At 64.3% G+C, this 21,528-nt stretch overlaps 1 protein-coding gene across 3 annotated transcripts in view; it reads left to right on the top strand.

Annotated features, from left to right (window-relative positions):
• The window catches only part of NOTCH1 (notch receptor 1), a 46,858-nt gene extending 26,791 nt beyond the window's left edge, over nt 1-20,067 (top strand). For 2 of the 3 annotated variants that reach the window (XM_082401825.1, XM_082401824.1), the window contains exons 12-34: nt 66-176; nt 719-911; nt 2,325-2,470; nt 2,705-2,818; nt 4,581-4,700; nt 5,013-5,165; nt 5,857-6,085; nt 6,798-6,999; nt 7,784-7,937; nt 8,066-8,250; nt 8,722-8,854; nt 9,019-9,276; nt 9,352-9,464; nt 10,175-10,746; nt 10,970-11,365; nt 11,928-12,076; nt 12,804-13,020; nt 13,178-13,265; nt 13,360-13,525; nt 14,108-14,403; nt 15,329-15,476; nt 15,563-15,660; nt 16,937-20,067. In XM_082401825.1, coding sequence (XP_082257951.1) covers nt 66-176; nt 719-911; nt 2,325-2,470; nt 2,705-2,818; nt 4,581-4,700; nt 5,013-5,165; nt 5,857-6,085; nt 6,798-6,999; nt 7,784-7,937; nt 8,066-8,250; nt 8,722-8,854; nt 9,019-9,276; nt 9,352-9,464; nt 10,175-10,746; nt 10,970-11,365; nt 11,928-12,076; nt 12,804-13,020; nt 13,178-13,265; nt 13,360-13,525; nt 14,108-14,403; nt 15,329-15,476; nt 15,563-15,660; nt 16,937-18,379 — 5,684 coding nt within the window. In that variant the 3' untranslated portion in view covers nt 18,380-20,067. The remainder of the gene's footprint in view (nt 1-65; nt 177-718; nt 912-2,324; nt 2,471-2,704; nt 2,819-4,580; nt 4,701-5,012; nt 5,166-5,856; nt 6,086-6,797; nt 7,000-7,783; nt 7,938-8,065; nt 8,251-8,721; nt 8,855-9,018; nt 9,277-9,351; nt 9,465-10,174; nt 10,747-10,969; nt 11,366-11,927; nt 12,077-12,803; nt 13,021-13,177; nt 13,266-13,359; nt 13,526-14,107; nt 14,404-15,328; nt 15,477-15,562; nt 15,661-16,936) is intronic. The other variant, XM_082401826.1, reaches the window with a different exon arrangement.
• The last annotated feature ends 1,461 nt before the right edge of the window (nt 20,068-21,528 follow it).

The raw sequence follows: 21,528 nt of genomic DNA, 5'->3' as shown, positions 1-21,528 counted from the left end.
GGGGCTGTGACTGGGGGGCTGGGGGCGGGAGCGGGAACCGACCGCCTCTGGTCTCCCACCGCCAGGACCCAACTGTGAGATCAACCTGGACGACTGTGCCAGCAACCCCTGTGACTCGGGCACGTGTCTGGACAAGATTGACGGCTACGAGTGTGTGTGTGCGCCGGGCTACACGGGTGAGCCGCCCAGGGCTCGGGGACCCGCAGGGCTCTGTCCCCCCGCCCTCGTCACGGCCTTGCCTCGGGCCCGGGCTGTGCTCACACGTCAGGGTCTCCGGGATGGGGCAGGATGGTGCAGGCCGCCCACCGCCCAGGGCCCAGCTGTCAGACCGCCAGCTTTGGCAACGGTGGCCGAGACCACGGAAGGATCGGGGCTCCGGCCGGCACCGGACGGGCATCCCTGAGGCTCTCGTTCCTGGTCAAAGCCGGCCCAGCAGGCCCAGAGCAGAGCCAGGCTCCCGGCACACGTGCTGCCCCGCACGGCCCTCTGCCCTGAGCGTGTCCGGGGCCTCCTGAGCCTCAGCCCTCACCGGCCAGCTCGGCCCCTGGGCCCCAGGAGGGGAGTTTGTGTCGGTGGGAGTCTGCGCCTCGGAAGGACCTGGGGAGGGGGTTCCACGGAGGGGGAGACTGAGGCCCCGAGGGCTGGGACCCCTCCCACTCTCCCTCCTGGGGGGGTGGGCGTGGGTGTCTGAGCCGCCACCCCGTGCCACCGCCCGCAGGGAGCATGTGCCACATCAACATCGACGAGTGCGCGGACAACCCCTGTCACAACGGCGGCACCTGCGAGGACGGCGTCAACGGCTTCACCTGCCGCTGCCCCGAGGGCTACCACGACCCCACCTGCCTGTCCGAGGTCAACGAGTGCAGCAGCAACCCCTGCATCCATGGGGCCTGCCGGGACAGCCTCAACGGGTACGGGGCCGCCCCGCACCCTGCGTCCTCGGGAGCCCTGCCCCAGGGAGGCGGCCTGCTCGGGGGCTGGCGGCTGGCGGGCTGGGGCGGGGCAGTCGCGAAGCCCCGGACTGGCCAGCGGTGGGCCCCGGGCTGAGTGGGTGGGTGCCCCTCAAGGACGGATCTGCCGTTGGTGCCCTGAAATGTGCCGTCGGGCGCTCGCTCCGCTCCTGGTCTGTGCCCAGCGCTGCCCTGGGCTCTGTGTGCTCACGGGCCACAGTGTGCGCTCGGGACACACATTGGTGCCGTGGCCGCAGGCAGGGTTTCTGTGACACCGCGGCGCGATGAGATGATTGTTCTGGTCTTTGTCCTGGTTCCTGCAATCACTCAGATCTATAGAAGTGGAAGGAGTATCTTTTGTTATTTGTCGAAGCCCCTTTCGAGCACACCTGAGGATGAGGCTGGGTGCCGGGGAACCGTGTGAGGAGGGGGTTGGATCTCTGAGCCCCACCCTGACCTCCAAGGAGGGGAGGGGGGCTGCAGGGTGAGTTAATCACCAACAGCCGGTGATCGAAATTGGTCACGCCTGTGTGAGGAACCCTCCATAAAAATGCAAAGCGCAGGAGTTCAGAGAGCTTCCGTGTCGGCGAACAGGTGCTGGGGTGGCGGGAGCAGCTCTGAGCCCTTCCCCGTACCTGGCCCTGAGCATCTCTTCCATCGGGCTGTTCCTGAGTTTCACCTTTTATAATAGACCACTAACCTTGTAAGTAAACTGTTTTCCTGAGTTTGTGAGCCATTCTAGCAACAAGGAAGGCGTCTGATTCATAGCTGTTCGCTCAGAAGTACAGGTGACAACCTGGGGCTTCAGGTTAGTGTCTGACTTGGGGCCGGTCTTGTGGGACCGAGCCCTAGGTGTGGGGTCTGCGCTGACTCCAGGTAGTTAGTGCCAGAAATGAATTGTGGGATACTCAGCTGGTGTCCCCGGAGCTGGAGGATTGCGTGGTGTGCGAAACCCCCTACATGTGTGGCGTCAATGTTAGAGTGTAGAGAAGCTTACTTTTAGTTTCTGACACCCATTACGTGCCTGGCACTGCTCTGTCTAGATGGGGCCATTGACATGGGCAGGGACCCCATGCCCCCGTTTGGCACAGAGAGGGTAAGCACACTGTTCAGGGCCACACAGCGAGTGAACGGTGGAGGGCCTTCTGACCACTGCCCTGAACTGGGCACTGTCCCCAATCTAGTTTAACAAACCCTCACCACCTTCTTGGGCAAGGTGGGCTATTTAAAGGTGTTTAAAGGACTCCGAGGGTCAGAGCGGACCGGCGCCTCCGTCCAATCAGATCATAGGAAGGTGGCAGAGCGGGGAGTGCCCCCAGCCTAGGCCCTCCCCTCTTGGGCCACACCTGAGATGCCGTGTGGTCACTTCTGCAGGTACAAGTGTGACTGTGACCCCGGGTGGAGTGGGGCAAACTGTGACATCAACAACAACGAGTGTGAGTCGAACCCCTGTGTCAACGGGGGCACCTGCAAGGACATGACCAGCGGCTACGTGTGCGCGTGCCGGGAAGGCTTCAGTGGTGAGTGGGGCGGGGCTCCTGGTGCAGAGCGGGCCCCCCAGGGCGGCAGCGCGGAGCCAGGACACAGGTCCAGCCACCGCGACCCGTGGCGGCTCCCTCCCTGGGGGGGTGCGGACCTGCTGGGGTCGACTCCAGGCCCCAGGCTCAGCGCAGGGCCCTTCCTCCACACCAGGTGGGACCTGGCCACGGCACCAAGGGTGACGGCCACACTGACTGCTGTCCCTCCCTCTCCAGGCCCCAACTGCCAGACCAACATCAACGAGTGTGCGTCCAACCCGTGTCTGAACCAGGGCACGTGTATCGATGATGTGGCTGGGTACAAGTGCAACTGCCTCCTGCCCTACACAGGTGAGGGCGGGGCCTGGAGGTGGGGGCGGGGCCTGGAGGCGGGGGGCGGGGCCTGGGCCGCCCATGGGAGTGGTGCCTGAGGGGTACGCGGCGGCTTTCAGGGGCTGGCCTTGTCTGCATTGCTCGGCGGGCATCCCGAAGGCTCTGCTCTGTACTCGGAGCCTTGGGCCTGGCCACATTAGGGCCTCGCCCTGCAGGTGTCATTGCCAGATGAGCCCACAAAATACCGGCTGCCTGGGAGGAAGTTTTAGTATAAGTAGGTCCCAAGTATTTTATCTGGTGAGGTGGCCCCCGTTGGTGGCAGAGCTGGGAGCTGGGCCTGGGCTGTTGGCCTCCACGGCCCAACGTCCATGCTGCCTTGGGCCCCCGGGGGCCAGGCCGCCCTCCCCATCCGCTGGCCGGGCCTGAGGGATTCCTTTGATGGCGGGCCCTCTTTGTGTGGGGAAACAAGGAGCCCTCTGTTCCCGCTGAGAGCGGCGGGAGACTTGTCCCCGGGCGTCTCAGCCTCTGCCACTGGCCTGGCCAAGGGGATCGCGAGATATGGTCCCCTCCTTAGAAGAGATTTGCCAAGTGTTAAAAAATAAAAGTCCACAACGACTAGGGCCACCAGCCCCACGGGGAGTGGGCAGAGGGTGCTGCCACTGGGGACAGTTGTGGCCCCCAGCGGTCCTGAGAGGGCCCCGGCGGGCGGGGTGGGGCCCATGACTGTGGTTCTCATGACATCGGGCGGCCCATGGCCAGAGCAGTGTTTTCTTTGACCAAAGCTGGGGAGCTGGACTTTCTCTCTTGTACCGGTGAGGAAACTCTCCCCTGGTGGCCGCCCAGGGGCTTCCGCACCCAGGGCGCACCCGAGTCCCTTTCGGACACGTTGACATCGGGGGCCGGAGGGCCGGCGGGGAGGAGCCGGCCTGTGCTGACCTGCTTCCCGTCTGCCCGCTTCCTGCTTCCCTCTGCACAATTGTCGGAAACTCTAGCGAATTTCCTGCCTGCCCGGGTCGCTGTGGAAACCGATAGAAAGAAAGGCCCTGGACAATCACACCCGAGGGCCGGGGAGATAATGGACCACAGGGAAGATAACGCTTCCTCGCGGCCTCAGGACTCAGTCCCGCGGGCTGTAAACAGGAAGCCCTGCATAGGGCTTTCAGGGAGGAAAAGTCCCCCAGTGTGCCCGGGGGTCTAGCCAGACTCCCGTCCCCGTCCTGGGGGTCCTGACACCTCACCCGCTGCTGCCCTGATAAGTAGCCCGTGCTCGGGGCTGAGGCTGGCACGTCTCCGGCAGCGAGGGCTCGTCCCCTGCTGTCGCAGCCTTTGTTCAGTGGCCTCCTGCGTTGGGCACTTGCTGCCCTTGACACAGAGCCCCTGGATTAGCTTCCAGGCCGCCGGCTCAGTGCAGGGCCCTCTGCTACCAGGAGGTGAGGAGGGGGCGTGAGGCTGGGAGCAGGTCCAAGGCCCCTGTGACGTTGTGGGGGGCGTCAGTCCCAGCCCAGCCCTTGCTGCTGGCGCTTTCGGTGGGGTGAGGCCCAGGCCGTGCCCCGCAGCCCACTGGGGGGCAGGGGATCATCTGGTTTGTGTTCGGGTCCCGACTCAGCCAGGCGCTCACGGGGGTTCCAGTGCCACGCCGTATGCCCCCCGGCGGGGCAACCAAATGTGCTTTGGTGGTAGGACCAGCCGCAGGCGGTGGCCGCAGTGGTCTCTGTCAGGTGGTGCCACGGGGCGTTGACCCTCCGGGCCGGGGCTCCCCGCCTGTGCCTCTTCCCCTCAGGAGCCACGTGCGAGGTGGTGCTGGCCCCATGTGCCCCCGGCCCCTGCAGAAACGGCGGCGAGTGCAAGGAGTCCAAGGACTACGAGAGCTTCTCCTGCGCCTGCCCCGTGGGCTGGCAGGGTGAGAGCCACGAGCCCAGGAGGCGCTGGGGCAGGGAGGCTGGGCGTCCCGGGGAGCTGGGGCGTCTGTAGAGCGAGAGGTCGTGAGCTCCCCGTCCTTGGAGATGAGCCAGCGGGCTGCAGAGCCCTCCCGGCCTTGGACGTCTGCATCCTGCTCGGCCCCACGCTGGGGGACAGCAAGTCGGAGAGCCCCTCCTTCCCGGCACGCCCCCAGAGGGCCATCCCGCGGCTGCGGAGGCCCCGCTCCTGGGGGGCAGGGGAGAGTCCTGTGGGGCGGGGGCTGAGCTGACAGATCCCTCTCCGCCTCCCCCAGGGCAGACCTGCGAGATTGACATCAACGAGTGCGTGAAGAGCCCGTGCCGCGCGGGAGCCTCCTGCCAGAACACCAATGGTGGCTACCTCTGCCACTGCCAGGCCGGCTACACGGGGCGTAACTGCGAGACGGACGTCGATGACTGCCGGCCCAGTGAGTGGCCGGCCAGCCCCGTCCACCTCTGAGATGCTCAGGGCAGGGAGCTCGTCGGGGTCGGATGGGAGAGTGGACGGGGCAGCACCCGGGTGCAGGGTTGGCGCTGGCAGCCCCCTTGGTCCAGCTGGACCCGCCAGGAGGGCGCCCGATCGGGGGCCGGAGGAGTGCTGGGGGGGTGGCTGCTGTTGACGGAGCGCTGTTGACCAGCGAGGTGGTCCCACGTGGTTCTGGAGGCTCTGGCGCCAGGTTGCCAGGCTTCAAGCCCATCCTCGCATCTCCCCACCAGACTCCAGGGCTCCTCCCCGACGGCCTTGCCTGCCCCGGTCCGGCGTGGCTCTTATTCTTGTCGTGACCGCTGTCGTGAGGAGCGGGGCTCTCAGACCCCTGGTTCACATGACCTTGGCGTCCAGAGAAGCCGAGTAGCTCATCTGGCCTCACTGGCGAGCAGGGAAGACTGACTGCAGCCTTGCTTGGTCTCACTGTTAAGCCCGGGCGTTCTCCCCGCCCTTGTGGCCTGGGGACCGGGAACACGTGGAGGGGTGTAGACCCCAAGCCCGTGATGCAGCCTGCTGGGCCGGGGCTCCTGGCCGGACACCGTGGGGGCAGTGCCGGGGTCCCCGCAGCTTCCGTTGCCCTGGCAGCGGGGGTGGTGCCCGCCCATCAGGCCTGCCCTCCCTTCCCCTCCCAGACCCATGCCACAACGGGGGCTCCTGCACAGACGGCATCAACACGGCCTTCTGCGACTGCCTGCCCGGCTTCCAGGGCGCCTTCTGCGAGGAGGACATCAACGAGTGCGCCAGCAACCCCTGCCGCAATGGCGCCAACTGCACCGACTGCGTGGACAGCTACACCTGCACCTGCCCCGCGGGCTTCAGTGGGATCCACTGTGAGAACAACACGCCTGACTGCACGGAGAGGTGCGTGGGGGCCACGGCCACCGGTATGGGCGCCGTGCAGGGCGGTCCCGGGCCTTAGGCTGACGTGGGGAGGCAGATGGGCCGCAGGGCCACGCAGTGTCTGGCAACCTGCGCACCGAGCAGGTGTCGGCCTGGTGGGCACACGGTGCCAGTCGGGTTGACTCAGATGCTGTTCCTCCTAAAAGAGCTGTTGTCCATTGACCCGTGTGACTTAGAAGCAGGAACCCTGGTGGTTTATCCTGAAGAACTGGTGTTCCTCCTTCTATCAGACCAAGGACCTTGTAACCCATCTTGTTTCCTTATTTGCCTTGGCTGCCAGGAAGCTCAGTGTTGAACGTTATTCTCATCCCTGGTTTCTGACATCACTATCTCCCGTGTTGTCTGTGCAGTTCTGGTTTCTGCCTATTTTTATCTTAACCGCTGTATACCATGTGTGTAATGAAGCTCCTCTCAGCGTGAGTTATAAAGAAGGCAAAGGAAGGGAGTATGACATGGTGTGAGAATCTGAGGTCCCTGGTCCTGTGTTGGTGACCTCCTGGGACTCCTGTTGGCTGACCTCAGGGAGGCTGTTCCTGGCCTGTCCTGGCACTCAGCCCCTTTGGCCACACTGATTCGAGGGGGAGACGCCAGCGTGGAGGTACCTGCTTCGGCAGGGTCCTGCTGCCCCCACCCCCGCTCACCACCGCCCTCCCTGCTGCCCACCCACCTCCAGCTCCTGCTTCAACGGCGGTACCTGCGTGGATGGCATCAACTCCTTTACCTGCCTGTGTCCGCCAGGCTTCACGGGCAGCTACTGCCAGCACGACGTCAATGAGTGCGACTCTCGGCCCTGCCTGCACGGTGGCACCTGCCACGACAGCTATGGCACCTACAAGTGCACCTGCCCGCAGGGCTACACTGGCCTCAACTGCCAGGTGAGTCAGGGCCGCAGGGGTGCCCACCACTCAGCGTCACAGCCACACCACTGGGTCCCCCTCGCCTCAGCTCCAGCTGGCTTCACCACCCTGGGGTACGGGTGAGAGGGCCAGGCTCAGAGGGCGGGGGTGGCTCCTGGAGATCTGGGCTGCCAGCCTGGGGCCCAGCCGTGGACTGAGCTGCTAGATAAGGAGTCAGAGGCGAACTTGAACTCAGGTAGCAGAGGTTTATGGAGCGCGAATGAGGACCACCTGATCTGGGGGAAGACAGCTAAAAGCCAGTGTTTTCATAGGAAATATGTAAAGGTATTAAAGATTTATATTCATCGAAGATTTTCACATAAAACATCAGTTACAAAAGAGCTGTTTACTTCTTAAGAAAAATCTTCCTTCAAGGAAAGGCAGCTGGGAATTCCCTGGCTGTCCAGTGGTTAGGACTCCACACTTTCACTGCCAGGGGCGCGAGTTCAATTGCCAGTCGGGGAACTAAGATCCCGTAAGGTGCGTGGTGTGCCCCCTCCCCCCCCCCAAAAAAAAGGAAAGGCAGCTGGTGGTCCGGATTCACCGAGGGCCCAGAGCAAGAGAGAGACCCCCACCCCAGCCCCTGGCGGTTCCTGAGCAGGGGGGCCCATGGGCCTCGGGGTCCATTTCTGTAGGATGGGGTCACGAGCCACCTTGGGTGAGAGGTTCTCTGGCGCGTGTGTGTTCCCCTGCCGGGTGGGCTGGGCCCCTTGGGGGTGGCGGGTGGGGCGCTGTGAGCGAGGCCGCTCCCTGCCGCCCCCAGAGCCTCGTGCGCTGGTGTGACTCCTCGCCCTGCAAGAATGGCGGCAGGTGCTGGCAGACCAACGCCTTGTACCGCTGCGAGTGCCACAGTGGCTGGACTGGCCTCTACTGCGACGTGCCCAGCGTCTCCTGTGAGGTGGCCGCGTGGCAGCAAGGTAACCGGCCGCGTCCCGGCCTGGCCCGGGCTTCCCCACAGCCACCGGCGTCTGTCCTCTGAGGTCAGGAGGTTTGCGGTCAGGAGGGGAGCCCAGGCCTCACGCTCCGTCCACCTTGTCCCCTGCAGGCATCAACGTTACCCACCTGTGCCGGAACGGAGGGCTCTGCATGAATGTGGGCAACACGCACCACTGCCACTGCCAAGCGGGCTACACGGGCAGCTACTGCGAGGACCAGGTAGACGAGTGCTCGCCCAGCCCCTGCCAGAACGGGGCCACTTGCACCGACTACCCTGGTGGCTACTCCTGCGAGGTGGGGACCCGTCCCTGGTGAGGGTGCGCGTGTCTGGTATGAGTGTCGTCGAGGGCTGGGCCCTGGGCTGGGAGCCGGTGCAGCAGGGAAGACCAAGCCCATAGACGTGTACAACTTTCCGTCTTATTAAGGGAGGGCTCAGTAATCAGGAAAGACTGCCTGGAGGAGTTGTCCTCTGGGGGGGGGCACCTGGAAGAGGAAATGGGACGGGGTTTCCCCTCCCCCAGATTTGCCCCAAGGCCCCCACCTCTATGCTAGGGAACCGGGTCTAACACCCACCTTGGGCAGTAAACTGCAGCTTACTGGGGCCCTTCCCGGGGTCTCCATCTGGGTCCGCCAAGTGGGAGGAACCCCCAGCTTCGCTGGGCAAGAGGGCAGCTCATGGGCCCCATCAGCCTGCACAGGGGGTGAGGGGGCCACACCCCGGCTGCCCACAGAGCCTCAGGCCCGCCCCTCGCTGTCCCCCTGCAGTGCGTGGCTGGCTACCACGGGGTGAACTGCTCCGAGGAGGTCAACGAGTGTCTGTCCCAGCCGTGCCGGAACGGGGGCACCTGCATCGACCTCACCAACACCTACAAGTGCTCCTGCCCCCGGGGCACACAGGGTAGGCAAGGCCACACCCGGGGAGGGAGCGTGCGGGCCCGTGGCCGGCGTCCATTTCCTGGGCGTCGGGCTCCCTGGTCCTGACCGCTGGCTGAGGGGCGCACCCGGGGGAGGAGCAGGGCCAGCGAGCCGCCGCACGGGCTCTGACGGCGCCTGGGCCTGCAGGCGTGCACTGCGAGGTCAACGTGGACGACTGCAACCCCCCCGTCGACCCCGTGTCCCGGGGCCCCAAGTGCTTTAACAACGGCACCTGCGTGGACCAGGTGGGCGGCTACAGCTGCACCTGCCCGCCCGGCTTCGTGGGCGAGCGCTGTGAGGGGGATGTCAACGAGTGCCTGTCCAACCCGTGCGACGCCCGCGGCACCCAGAACTGCGTGCAGCGCGTCAACGCCTTCCACTGCGAGTGCCGCGCCGGCCACACCGGTGGGTGCCGCCGGCCGGGGGCAGGGAGCGGTGCCGGGGTCGGGGTCAGCCCCTCACACCTGCTCTCGTCCCCAGGGCGCCGCTGTGAGTCGGTCATCAACGGCTGCAAGGACAGGCCCTGCAAGAACGGGGGCAGCTGTGCCGTGGCCTCCAACACCGCCCGCGGGTTCATCTGCAAATGCCCAGCGGTAGGTACAGCCGGGCGGGCGGTGGGAAGGGCCCTGTGCGGCCAGGAGGGCTCGCTGGCCTGAAGGTGACAGGAGGATGCGCCCGCTTGGGGCACCTGGGGTACTGAGGTGGCCAGAGAACCCCGCCTCCCCCCAGCCCACACACGTGCCGGAGGACAAAGGGTGGCTTGAGTGTCTGGACTTCAGCCTCCTCGTTCCCCTCGAGACCGTGTGTTTTGTGTCAATAAACTTTATGTTTAGAGCACTTTTATAGAAAAATCGTGCAGAAGGAGGGTTCCCACGTACCCCCTCCCTCTACACACCTAGTTTCCCAGTTGTTAGCAACTTGCCCTCACGTGGAACATTGTTACCACTTACCACGGGCATTAATACATTGTTAAATGATCAACACTGATACACTGTTAAGTCAAGTCTGCTCTCCTGTGGTGTTTGGGTCTGACACACGTGTAGTGTCACATGTGCACTGTTGCAGGATCACGTGGGTTTGTCGGTGCCCTAAAACCGCCCCACGCTCCCCGCTGTGCTCCCTCTTCCCTCACTCGCAGCCCCTGGGAACCCCCGAGCGTTTTATGTTGACTTTCTCTAAAGGGTCCGGCTGCCTGGGGAAAGGGGATTGGGGGATGCAGAGGCACGGCCAGGCCTGGGCGGGTCCCCGGGCGTCTGGGGAGCCGGCCCACCCCGACACCCCCTGTGCGGCCCCTTCCCGGCAGGGCTTCGAGGGTGCCACGTGTGAGAACGACGCACGCAGCTGCGGCAGCCTGCGATGCCTCAACGGCGGCACCTGCATCTCGGGCCCGCGCAGCCCCGCCTGCCTGTGCCTGGGCCCCTTCACCGGCCCCGAGTGCCAGTTCCCTGTCAGCAGCCCCTGCCTGGGTGGCAACCCCTGCTACAACCAGGGCAGCTGCGAGCCCACGTCCGAGAGCCCCTTCTACCGCTGCCTGTGCCCCGCCAAGTTCAACGGGCTCCTGTGCCATATCCTGGACTACAGCTTCGGCGGAGGCGTGGGCCTCGACATCCCCCCGCCGCAGATCGAGGAGGCCTGCGAGCTCCCCGGCTGCCGCGAGGAGGCCGGCAACAAGGTCTGCAGCCTTCAGTGCAACAACCACGCCTGCGGCTGGGACGGCGGCGACTGCTCCCTCAACTTCAACGACCCCTGGCAGAACTGCACGCAGGCCCTGCGGTGCTGGAAGTACTTCAGCAACGGCCGCTGCGACAGCCAGTGCAACTCGGCCGGCTGCCTCTTCGACGGCTTCGACTGCCAGCGCGCAGAAGGCCAGTGCAAGTAAGGCCCGCGGGGACGGCCGCTCTGCGCCGCGGGGGCCCCGGGGCTCGCGGGGCAGCACGAGGGAGCCGTCCGCTCACGGGCAGGGGGAGGGCAAGGGGCGCGGGCGGAGGAAGGGCCCCGAGCTCGCGGGCGGGGCGGCGGGGGGGGGGGGCAGGTGCTGGCCGAGGGTCCCCCGGGGGCCCGGCGTGGAGGGAGCCCTGAGCGCGCCCTGTGCCCACAGCCCCCTGTACGACCAGTACTGCAAGGACCACTTCAGGGACGGGCACTGCGACCAGGGCTGCAACAGCGCCGAGTGCGAGTGGGACGGGCTGGACTGCGCGGGGCACGTGCCCGAGCGGCTGGCGGCCGGCACGCTGGTGCTGGTGGTGCTGATGCCGCCCGAGCAGCTGCGCAACCACTCCCTGCACTTCCTGCGCGAGCTCAGCCGCCTGCTGCACACGAACGTGGTCTTCAAGCGCGACGCCAGCGGCCAGCAGATGATCTTCCCCTACTACGGCCGCGAGGAGGAGCTGCACAAGCACCCCATCAGGCGCTCTGTGGCCGGCGGGGCCTCGCTGCTCCCGGGCAGCGGGGGCGGGCGCCGGCGCAGGGAGCTGGACCCCATGGACATCCGCGGGTGGGTGCGCTCCCACGGGGCCCCTCCCACCCGCGCGGGCCAGGCCCTCCCTGGCCGTCAGGGCCGCCCCCGAGCGTCAGCGCTCTTCCCACTACGTGGCGAAGGAGACCCAGGACTTACGGGTCCTGGGAGGGGTGAGGGGCAGAAATGGCATTCCCCCGGGACTCTTCACCCCATGGCCCGCGCCCTGGAGCCTGGGGTCGGCGCTCGGGGGAGGGTCAGGCTCTCGACATGGCTTTCCTTCCGAGACGAGGAACAGGGGCGCCCGTGGCCCTCGAGGGAGCCCCGGGGCCGGGGGTGGGGCGGGCGCACTCTGAGGGGTGTCTGGGATGGGCAGCCACATGTGCCCTGCTGGGGCGCACGTGGTGTCCACCTCCAGGGTCGTTCCTGTCCTGACCCAGCTCCCCGCCGCCCCAGGCTGCCCCCTCGGGTTCTGGGAGTGCCTCTGCCCGCGCCCATCAGGGTGATGCCACAGGGCCCAGAGCTGGTCCCTGGGGGCAGCGGGCCGGGTGGGCACGGGGGAGGCTGGGGCCCGAGCCCCCTGACCCCGGTGCGCCCCCAGGTCCATCGTCTACCTGGAGATCGACAACCGGCAGTGCGTGCAGTCGTCCTCCCAGTGCTTCCAGAGCGCCACGGACGTGGCCGCCTTCCTGGGCGCGCTCGCCTCGCTGGGCAGCCTCAACATCCCCTACAAGATCGAGGCCGTGCAGAGTGAGTGGCCCGCCCTGCTCGCCCAGCCGCACTCCCTCGGGAGCTGTTGCGTGCACTGGGAGGGGTCCGCCTGGGAGGGGCTGTCTCCCAGCTCCCCTCCAAGACGCTCACGTTCTCCGTGCCATTCGCCACCCACGGGGGTGTCACGGCATCCAGAGTTTCGGGAGTGCTTTGCTGGCGTTTTCCGCCCCGCACTCTCTCCCTCCCACAGTGACAGCTGTCAGCAAGGCTGGCCCAGGGGAACCAGCACATCCACCAGAAAGTGGGAGCCTTTTTCTCGCCCCACCCCTTCCTCCTGATTTTTCTTTGTTGGGTATTATTTCAAAATCATTACAGCTTTTTTTTTAAAAAAAAAAGGAGAGAGAGAGAAAAGAATTGATCGGTGTCATGTGAAGTGTTGAAGTTTGTATCTCGAAAATCCCCCTAAATCCTTTGTCTTAACAGCTCAATGCAAGTGCAGTGATTTGAAGTTGGCTAATCCTTCTCCCTTAAAGGAGAAAAAAGTAAAAGCCGTCTCCAGATAGCCGGCTGGTGCAGGAGAGAATTTAGCGATAGTTTGCAATTCTGATTAATCGCGTAGAAAATGACCTTATTTTGGGGGGCGGGATGGAGGAGAGTGGGCGAGGAGGCGCCCGGCCGTGGAGCCAGTGCGCTGCCCCCGGCCGCCAGCCTGCCTGGTAGCTCGGCCTGATGTCCGGGCGCCCGCCCGCGGCCCCTGTGCCCGCAGGTGAGACGGTGGAGCCGCCCCCGCCCCCGCCGCTGCACTTCATGTACGTGGCCGTGGTGGCCTTCGTGCTGCTCTTCTTCGTGGGCTGCGGGGTGCTGCTGTCGCGGAAGCGCCGGCGGCAGCATGGCCAGCTCTGGTTCCCCGAGGGCTTCAAGGTGTCGGAGGCCAGCAAGAAGAAGCGGCGGGAGCCCCTCGGCGAGGACTCCGTGGGCCTCAAGTTAGTGGATGTGGCCGCGGCATCTGGGGGACTTGCGGGAGGCGGGGCTGCCCCCTGTGGACCCACGGGCCCCACCTCAGGCGCCAGGCGCGGGCAGGGCCCCGGGGGTCTCCCGGGAGCCCCGCTCAGTCCCGCCTCCCCACCCCCTCACCCCCAGGCCCCTGAAGAACGCCTCGGACGGCGCCCTCATGGACGACAGCCAGAACGAGTGGGGCGACGAGGGCCTGGAAGCCAAGAAGTTCCGGGTGAGTTGGGGCTCCAGGGCCCCCGCCCCCGCCCCAGCCCCTCACCCCTCCCGGCCCCTTAGGACGTGGCCCTCTGCTCGACCCTCTTCCTTAGTTCGAGGAGCCCGTGGTCCTCCCCGACCTGGATGACCAGACAGACCACCGGCAGTGGACCCAGCAGCACCTGGACGCCGCTGACCTCCGCGTGTCCGCCATGGCCCCCACGCCGCCCCAGGGCGAGGCCGACACCGACTGCATGGACGTCAACGTCCGCGGGCCGGGTAGGTGCCGCCGGCCCCCCGCTCCACCCCGGGGCACCTAGCCGCTTCGGGCAGCCTGCTCTTCCCTGACCTCGTGACCCGCCTGCCCCCCTCCCCTGAGCCCTCGGGCTCAGTAGCTGGAAGCTCAGCTTCGGGGGGATGAGACCTTGGAGGGCGTGGGGACCCCGGGGAGTCGCTCAGCCTCCTCGCTGGCTCCCCCCTCGGGGTGACGGTCTCAAAACTCACTCTGCCCTCCGAGTTAATTTCTTGATCCGAAACGCTTCTTCTGAGACACCCGAGGTGTTGGTTTCCTAACCACCCATTTCTTACGTGGTCTCTCTCCTGGCTGGGCTGTTGGTGAAGGTCTCGGGCAGGTCAGGAAGCAGAGCAGCGGGCGTCTCTGCCGCCCACCAGCCCGTTGGAGCTGGACTTGGCTCTGCCCTCGGGGCGCTTGGATGGACCACGTTGGCCCCAGGCAGGGTGGCCTCCGTGCGCCACGTGTCCACAGGGCTGCCCGCCGCTGCGGACGGGTGTCACAGTCCCAGAGCAGCTGCTGGGGGCTGGCCTTCCTGACCAGGCCCCGCCCCTGTCCCGCCCCTGCAGACGGCTACACGCCCCTCATGATAGCCTCCTGCAGTGGAGGGGGCCTGGAGACGGGCAACAGCGAGGAGGAGGAGGACGCACCCGCGGTCATCTCGGACTTCATCTACCAGGGCGCCAGCCTGCACAACCAGACGGACCGCACCGGCGAGACCGCCCTGCACCTGGCGGCCCGCTACTCGCGCTCCGACGCGGCCAAGCGGCTGCTGGAGGCCAGCGCTGACGCCAACATCCAGGACAACATGGGCCGCACCCCGCTGCACGCGGCCGTGGCTGCCGACGCGCAGGGTGTCTTTCAGGTGGGCAGCCCTGCCCGCGCCCTTCTGCCAGCTCGCGCCCGCCTTCCCTCCTCGTGGCCGGCCCCGGGGCCCTCATTGCAAGCGTGGCCAGAGCCGGGGCAGCTGGCGTCTCCCCCTCTTCCCCATCTCGAGCCTCTGCACCCTGAAGCGGGCCTGAGGCCGGGGAGGGCATCAAAGCCCCGTGTCGTCCTCGAGGAGGAGCCAGGCTCCGTCCCCTGCGTCTGCCCCTCCCGCCTTGCCCCTCCCTCCCTGCTTTGGCTGGAGGCGTCGCCTCTGGCGGTGGGGAGAAGGGCTGGAGGCTGCTGTTTGCTGCCTGCAAACCGGGGGCTCTGGCCTTGCTGGGGGTCTCAGGACCAGGGCGGATTAGGGACTTGGATGCCGGGCCTCTGGGGCATGTCCCTGGCAGAGGTGCTGTGAAAGCCGCCGGCCGGTCCCCCTGCCTCCGACCAACCAGGCTCTGGGCAGTGCTGCTCTGGGGCACAGACGGGGGTTTTAATTTAGTAATTTTTGACGTGTTGTCTTTCTATGGAAGTAAGAGATCAAGGACGATTTAAATGAGCCCCTGGAGGCAGGCCCTGGCGAGTTTGCTCTGGCAGCCTCTCTGGCGCTTAGAGACAAATTCCCACGGGCGCTTGCTTCACAAGAGTTAGGCCCGTCCCGCACACGGCTTGGTCCCCAGCTCCTTTCACCCACCAGCAAGCAGTGACCGTCCTTCTCACGGGTGCTCTGGCCCCGGCCCCTCTAGCGGCGGCCAGTGGTTCCCCGCCCACCCCCCGCCCCAACCCCATGGCCGTCCAGTCTCGCTGGGGCCACTTAGACCCCAGGAGGGGCTGCTTCCATGTCAGGGATCGGATCCCAAGCATTTGTCCCAGGTGGGGGCCTCGCGCTCCCACTGGCCGAACCTGAGACCTTCCCTGTCGCCTAGATCCTGATCCGGAACCGAGCCACGGACCTGGACGCCCGCATGCACGACGGCACAACTCCACTGATCCTGGCCGCCCGCCTGGCCGTCGAGGGCATGCTGGAGGACCTCATCAACTCCCACGCCGACGTCAACGCTGTGGACGACCTGGGTGAGCCAGGCTGCGCCCAGCCCAGCCCGCGGGGGTGCCTGCGGGCACCTGTTCCTCCCTAACCCGCCCTCTGCTTCCCCTCGCAGGCAAGTCCGCCCTGCACTGGGCCGCCGCGGTGAACAACGTGGAGGCCGCCGTCGTGCTCCTGAAGAACGGGGCCAACAAGGACATGCAGAACAACAAGGTGGGCCGGGCTGGCAAGTCACGTCCCCTAACGCCGCTCTTTTCCGACTGGGGGACCCCCAAGCCAGTGACTTCAGCTCCTGGGCCTCAGCTCCCTAACCTGTAAAGTCCCCGGAGGACCCCCCGGCACACAGATGGGGACCCCTCAGCGAGTGCCTGGGTGTCGTTGGCTCTCCCTCCCTCCCTCCTGCCGTATTTACGGGTCCCCCCTCGAGCGCAGGGCGTGCATCCCAGCGTAGCGAGTGAGCGGCTGCAGCTGTCCGCTCTCTGTCACTGTGACCTGGACCTCACCCCTGTCCCTGGCTGTCCCTGGGTGGGGTGGAGTGACCCAGATGGTGCACGTTGAGTCAAGAGGCTGGTGGGCGTGGGGGGCCCTGTGCTGGGAGGCCCCCAGGTGTAAACGCGAGTGGCCACCTTCTGCGCCTGGACCGCCCCCCGGTCTCCCTCAGCGTTGCCACAGTCTGTGCCCTGAGGCTAAGGAGGCGCTTTCCTTCCTCCCCAACCCGGTCTGACCCCACGTCTCCTGAACTTGTCGCTGGGCTCCTCTGTGTGTTCAGCCCCACCCCATACTTCACTGACTCCTGGTTGCGTTTCAGACTGTCCCGGGGGAGGGGCGCAGGGGGCAGTGTAGGGCCCAGGAGCTCCTGAGTCCGCGGTGGGGCAGAGACGTGATCCCACCTCCCGCTGGGGAGACTCGGCCTCGGAGACGGAGGGGCTGGCCGAAGGGACTGCCGTGGTGTGGCAGCGGCCGTGGCCGAGGCCTTGTGTGTACCAGGCAGGCACCATCAGGCCTCACCCCACACACACACACAGCAGCCTCGGGGGCATATGCGGCATGTCCACTGTACAGATGAGAAAACCAAGACCCAGGGACAGAGCTAAGATGTCAGGGTCCCTGGGGGACCGTGTGGTGCCCACGGATGCACCTTAGGCATCCCCAAGCCCCTGAAATTGTGGCAGGGTTTGCGTCTGTGCAGGTTTGGAGGGAGGGAAGAGGGGCCACAGTCTGTTAGATTTCCTGTGGGGCCTATGACCCCCGGAAAGGTGAAGGTTTACTGATTTAGAATTTAGGATCCCACAGACCGTCTCTGGGTGGGTCTCAGAAGATGTATTTAAGGCCGTTTTTGTTAAGACTTAACAGGCCAGGTAAAGGTAGCATGCTGGGGAGGGTCGAGGTGAGCTGCCCCCGCCCCGGCCGTGGCCAGGAGGAGGGGGGCAGACCGCCGGTCCCTCTGGTGACAGGTGACCTCCTCACCTGCCCTCGTCCATTCCCACAGGAGGAGACGCCCTTGTTCCTGGCCGCCCGGGAGGGCAGCTACGAGACGGCCAAGGTGCTGCTGGACCATTTCGCCAACCGGGACATCACGGACCACATGGACCGCCTGCCCCGCGACATCGCGCAGGAGCGCATGCACCACGACATCGTGCGGCTGCTGGACGAGTACAGCCTGGTGCGCAGCCCCCCGCTGCACGGCGCGCCCACCCTGTCGCCCCCGCTCTGCTCTCCCGGCGGCTACCTGGGCAACCTCAAGCCCGCCGTGCAGGGCAAGAAGGCCCGCAAGCCCAGCACCAAGGGCCTGGCCTGCGGCGGCAAGGAGCCCAAGGACCTCAAGGCGCGGAGGAAGAAGTCCCAGGACGGCAAGGGCTGCTTGCTGGACAGCTCGAGCGTGCTGTCGCCTGTGGACTCCCTGGAGTCCCCCCACGGCTACCTGTCGGATGTGGCCTCCCCTCCCCTCCTGCCCTCCCCTTTCCAGCAGTCTCCCTCTATGCCCCTCAACCACCTGCCCGGGATGCCCGATGCCCACCTGGGCGTCAGCCACCTGAGCGTGGCGGCCAAGCCCGAGATGGCAGCGCTGAGTGGGGGCGGCCGGCTGGCCTTCGAGGCGGGGCCGCCACGCCTCTCCCACCTGCCCGTGGCTTCCGGCACCAGCACGGTCCTGGGTGCTGGCGGCAGCGGGAGCTGCGGTGGGGCCGTGAATTTCACCGTGGGTGGGGCCGCAGGCTTGAACGGCCAGTGCGAGTGGCTGTCCCGGCTGCAGAATGGCCTGGTGCCGAACCAGTACAACCCGCTGCGAGGGAGCGTGGCGCCGGGCACCCTGAGCACGCAGGCCCCCGCCCTCCAGCACGGCATGGTGGGCCCGCTGCACGGCGGCCTGTCTGCCACCGCCCTGTCCCAGATGATGAGCTACCAGGCCCTGCCCAACACGCGGCTGGCCGCCCAGCCTCACCTGGTGCAGCCGCAGCAGCAACAGCAGAACTTGCAGATGCAGCCACCGAACATGCAGCCGCAGGCACCGCAGCCGCACCTCGGCGTGGGCTCGGCCACCAGCGGCCACGTGGGCCGGAGCTTCCTGGCGGGGGAGCTGAGCCAGGCGGACGTGCAGCCCCTGGGTCCCGGCAGCCTGGCGGCGCACACCGTCCTGCCGCAGGACAGCCAGGTCCTGCCCACGTCGCTGCCGGCCGCGCTGGCCCCGCCCATGACCACCGCCCAGTTCCTGACGCCCCCCTCCCAGCACAGCTACTCCTCCCCCGTGGACAACACCCCCAGCCACCAGCTGCAGGTGCCCGAGCACCCCTTCCTCACCCCGTCCCCGGAGTCCCCCGACCAGTGGTCCAGCTCATCGCCACACTCCAACATCTCCGACTGGTCCGAGGGCATCTCCAGCCCGCCCACCAGCATGCCGTCCCAGATCGCCCACGTTCCTGAGGCCTTTAAGTAAACAGCCGGCTGCCCCCAAGGACCCTGCGCTTCCTTTCCCAAGCCCTGCTGGACGTTCGCGTGCGCTCCGTGGATGTCGGGGCCGACCAAAGGAGCTTTTTTCAAAAAATACGTCTTTATACAAAATAAGAGGACAAGGATTTTTAATTTTTTTTTTTTTTTTTAGTATTTATTTATGTACTTTTATTTTACCTGGAAACACTGTCTTTTTATTTATATGTACTGTTTTGTATATCACCAGGTAGCAACTTTTATCTGCTCCAAGAAAATAAACTAGTTCTCAATCATGATTTCCCTGCTTAGGATAAAGATTCCTAGGTGTTTGTAAAATATAAACAAAGATTCATGATTTCCAAATGCCATTTATTTATTGATTTCCTTTTTTTTTTTTTTTTTAATCTGAAAAGAAATGTCAGAGAAGGGAGGTTTTTGAGTCAGCATTGTTCAAAAAGCTCCCGGGGTGCCCGGGCCTGCTGCCGTTTCCCCAGACAGCCCCCTCACCCCTCCTCCAAAGCCGGAGCGCTCCCCCGACCCCCGCTCCCAGGAGCACCTGCGTTTTGCGAGAAGATGCAGCTAGAGATAGAAAAGCAGACCCTTTACTCCTTAGGCACATGGGTTAATTTGCATCTAAAATAGGAAAGTAACGTGAAATGATATGGTTTATGCGTTTTGGTGTTCTTTTAAATGACTTTTTTAAAACATGCTTTTAAAAATGTGTTCTTGGGGTATACCAAGGGTACATTTCATGGTACCAATCATGAATCTTTGTTTCGGGTTCAGTATTACGTAGTTGTTCATTGGTCTTGTGAGTTCTTGTTCTTTCTGGAGGCTCCCAGGTCCCCCCCCCCCAGCCCCCGCTGATATTTAAGCATCGTGTGGAGTGAGAAGTCAGAGGCGTGGTACCCACCTTGGACCCCACGTCGGGGAGGCCTACCCCTTTCTGGGGAAAGACACTGCCTGGGCCACCCTGTTGGAGGCGTCTCGACTTGAACCGCGTCTCCCAGGTTCAGCGGAAGACGGACTGGTGCTCCTGGGGCCCGAGCGCTGATGGGCCCTGTCGTTACAGGAGACTTGGAGAAACATGGTGTGCAGCCTCACTGCTCAGAGACCCTCGTGCCAGGGCCCGGCGCGGCTCAGTGGGGCGCTTGGGGCGCCGGGAGCCTGCTCTCGGGCCACCCCTCCCGGTTCAGGGGGGGCGTGCGCCCGGGGGAGGGAGCAGATTCTTACATTATCAAGTATAAGCCTGTGGCAGAGTAAATGTCTGTAAATACATTTCTAAAGGGGGATTTTGTTTAAGAAGTCTGATTGAACAAATCTGTCAGGGGTCATGTTGGTAAGGGATGTCAGAACGCAGGCCCCACGACCTGACCTGCAGCTGCCGGACCGTAGCTCCTGAGAGCAAAGCCAGGGAGGGTCCTGCCACCCACTGTGCTCCGGCGGCTGCTCGCGCCTCGCCAGGCACAATGTTGGGCCACCCCTAGCGGGCATGACCAGACACTTCCTAAGATGTTGCTTCTTAACTGTGTTTTATAAAATAGAGTGTAGTTTACATGAAAAGGAAACTTTTTAAAAAAGTTATCTACATGCAAAACTGCAGGTGATGAAAATGATGTATTTTTTTTTCATCTTTTTTGTTAGCTGATTTGCAATAAAAATGATTCTGATGGTCATCCAGATTTTGCTAACCTCGGTTGTGGTGCTGGCTTGCTTTCTGAGAGGGAGGAAGAGCAGGGCAATCTGCTCCGAAGTACCTCCTGATGGGAGAGCGGTGGTGAGACCGCCCAGCCCTGGCCCGTGGGCGCCGGCATCACTCTGTCCGCTCGGAAGGTGTCCAGTGTCCCTGTCTACCACGGGGAGGCAGACACCCCACAGGCAGACACCCGGGCACATACAGCCCGACACCAGGCTCCGGGCTCTCCCATCTGTCTGGGCCACGGAGGGCGAGGCACCACTGACTAGCGTGGGGACCACGGCCCGGGGGCCACTGCAGGAAAGAGGGGCACAGCGAGGGGCCGGGAGGCCACGGGGAGGAGTCCAGACCCTAGTGTGAGGTCAGAGGGAGCCACGGGAACATCTGAGCAGGGGCACCATGGGGGTGACCCCAAGGGGTGCAGGCTGGGCAGAACCATTGGCTCAGGAATCCTGAGTTGGGCCATCAGACGCCCATGTGGGCCTCTCCTTGTCCCTCCCCCCCACCTGGCCTGGGCCCTCCTCTCACCTGGCCCCGCCTCTTCTCTACCTGAGCCCACCCCTTCTCTACCCGGCCCCGCCCGCAGGCCAGTGGCTTCAAACCAGATTTTGTTTTTTTAATTAAAAAAAAATTTTTTTAAACTTTATTTATTTTTTGGCTGTGTTGGGTCTTTGTTGCTGCACACGGGCTTTCTCTAGTTGCGGCGAGCGGGGGCTACTCTTTGTTGTGGTGCGTAGGCTTTTCATCACGGTGGCTTCTCTTGCTGCGGAGCACGGGCTCTAGGCGCGCGGGCTTCAGTAGTTGTGGCTCGCAGGCTCTAGAGCACAGGCTCAGTAGTTGTGGCGCACGGGCTGAGTTGCTCCGCGGCATGTGGGATCTTCCTGGACCAGGGATCGAACCCGTGTCCCCTGTATTGGCAGGAGGATTCTTAACCACTCTGCCACCAGGGAAGTCCCCAAACCAGATTAACAGAGAGTCCGGTGACCCCCTTCCACTGCAAAGTGCCGCCTGCCCCTGGGCCTGGCCTATCCAGGCACAAAGGTGAACCCAAGATTTCCTCACTGAGTTCGGATGCTTCGTTCCTGGGACAGGAGGTTCTGGGAAGTGGAATATGGCAAATGGCTGAGTTTTCATCTTCGGGGGGCAGTACTCAGCCTGAATTCTGCCCAAAGAACACCCACACGGCAAAATTACACTCCTAGGTGTACACTTGAGAGAAGTGAAAACAGACTCACACAAGTGCATCTACACACGTGCTCACAGCAACCAAGAGGTAGGAACAACCCAAATGCCCATCAGCTGCCAAATGGATCAACCAAATGTAGTAGGCCCACACTGTGACGCTTAATTTTATGTGTCAACTTGGCTGGGGGGCCATTTGGCCAAACGTGAGGGTGTTTCTGGATGAGATTAGCATTGGAATCTGTGGGCTGAGTAAAGCAGACACCCCCCCCCCCAAT

This window comes from Balaenoptera borealis (assembly GCF_965194805.1).
Source record: "Balaenoptera borealis genome assembly, chromosome: 8".
In the NCBI taxonomy this organism is placed as follows: Eukaryota; Metazoa; Chordata; class Mammalia; order Artiodactyla; family Balaenopteridae; genus Balaenoptera; species Balaenoptera borealis.
The sequence above is the reverse complement of the archived record's forward strand: the minus strand, read 5'-3'. Positions and strand labels throughout refer to the sequence as shown.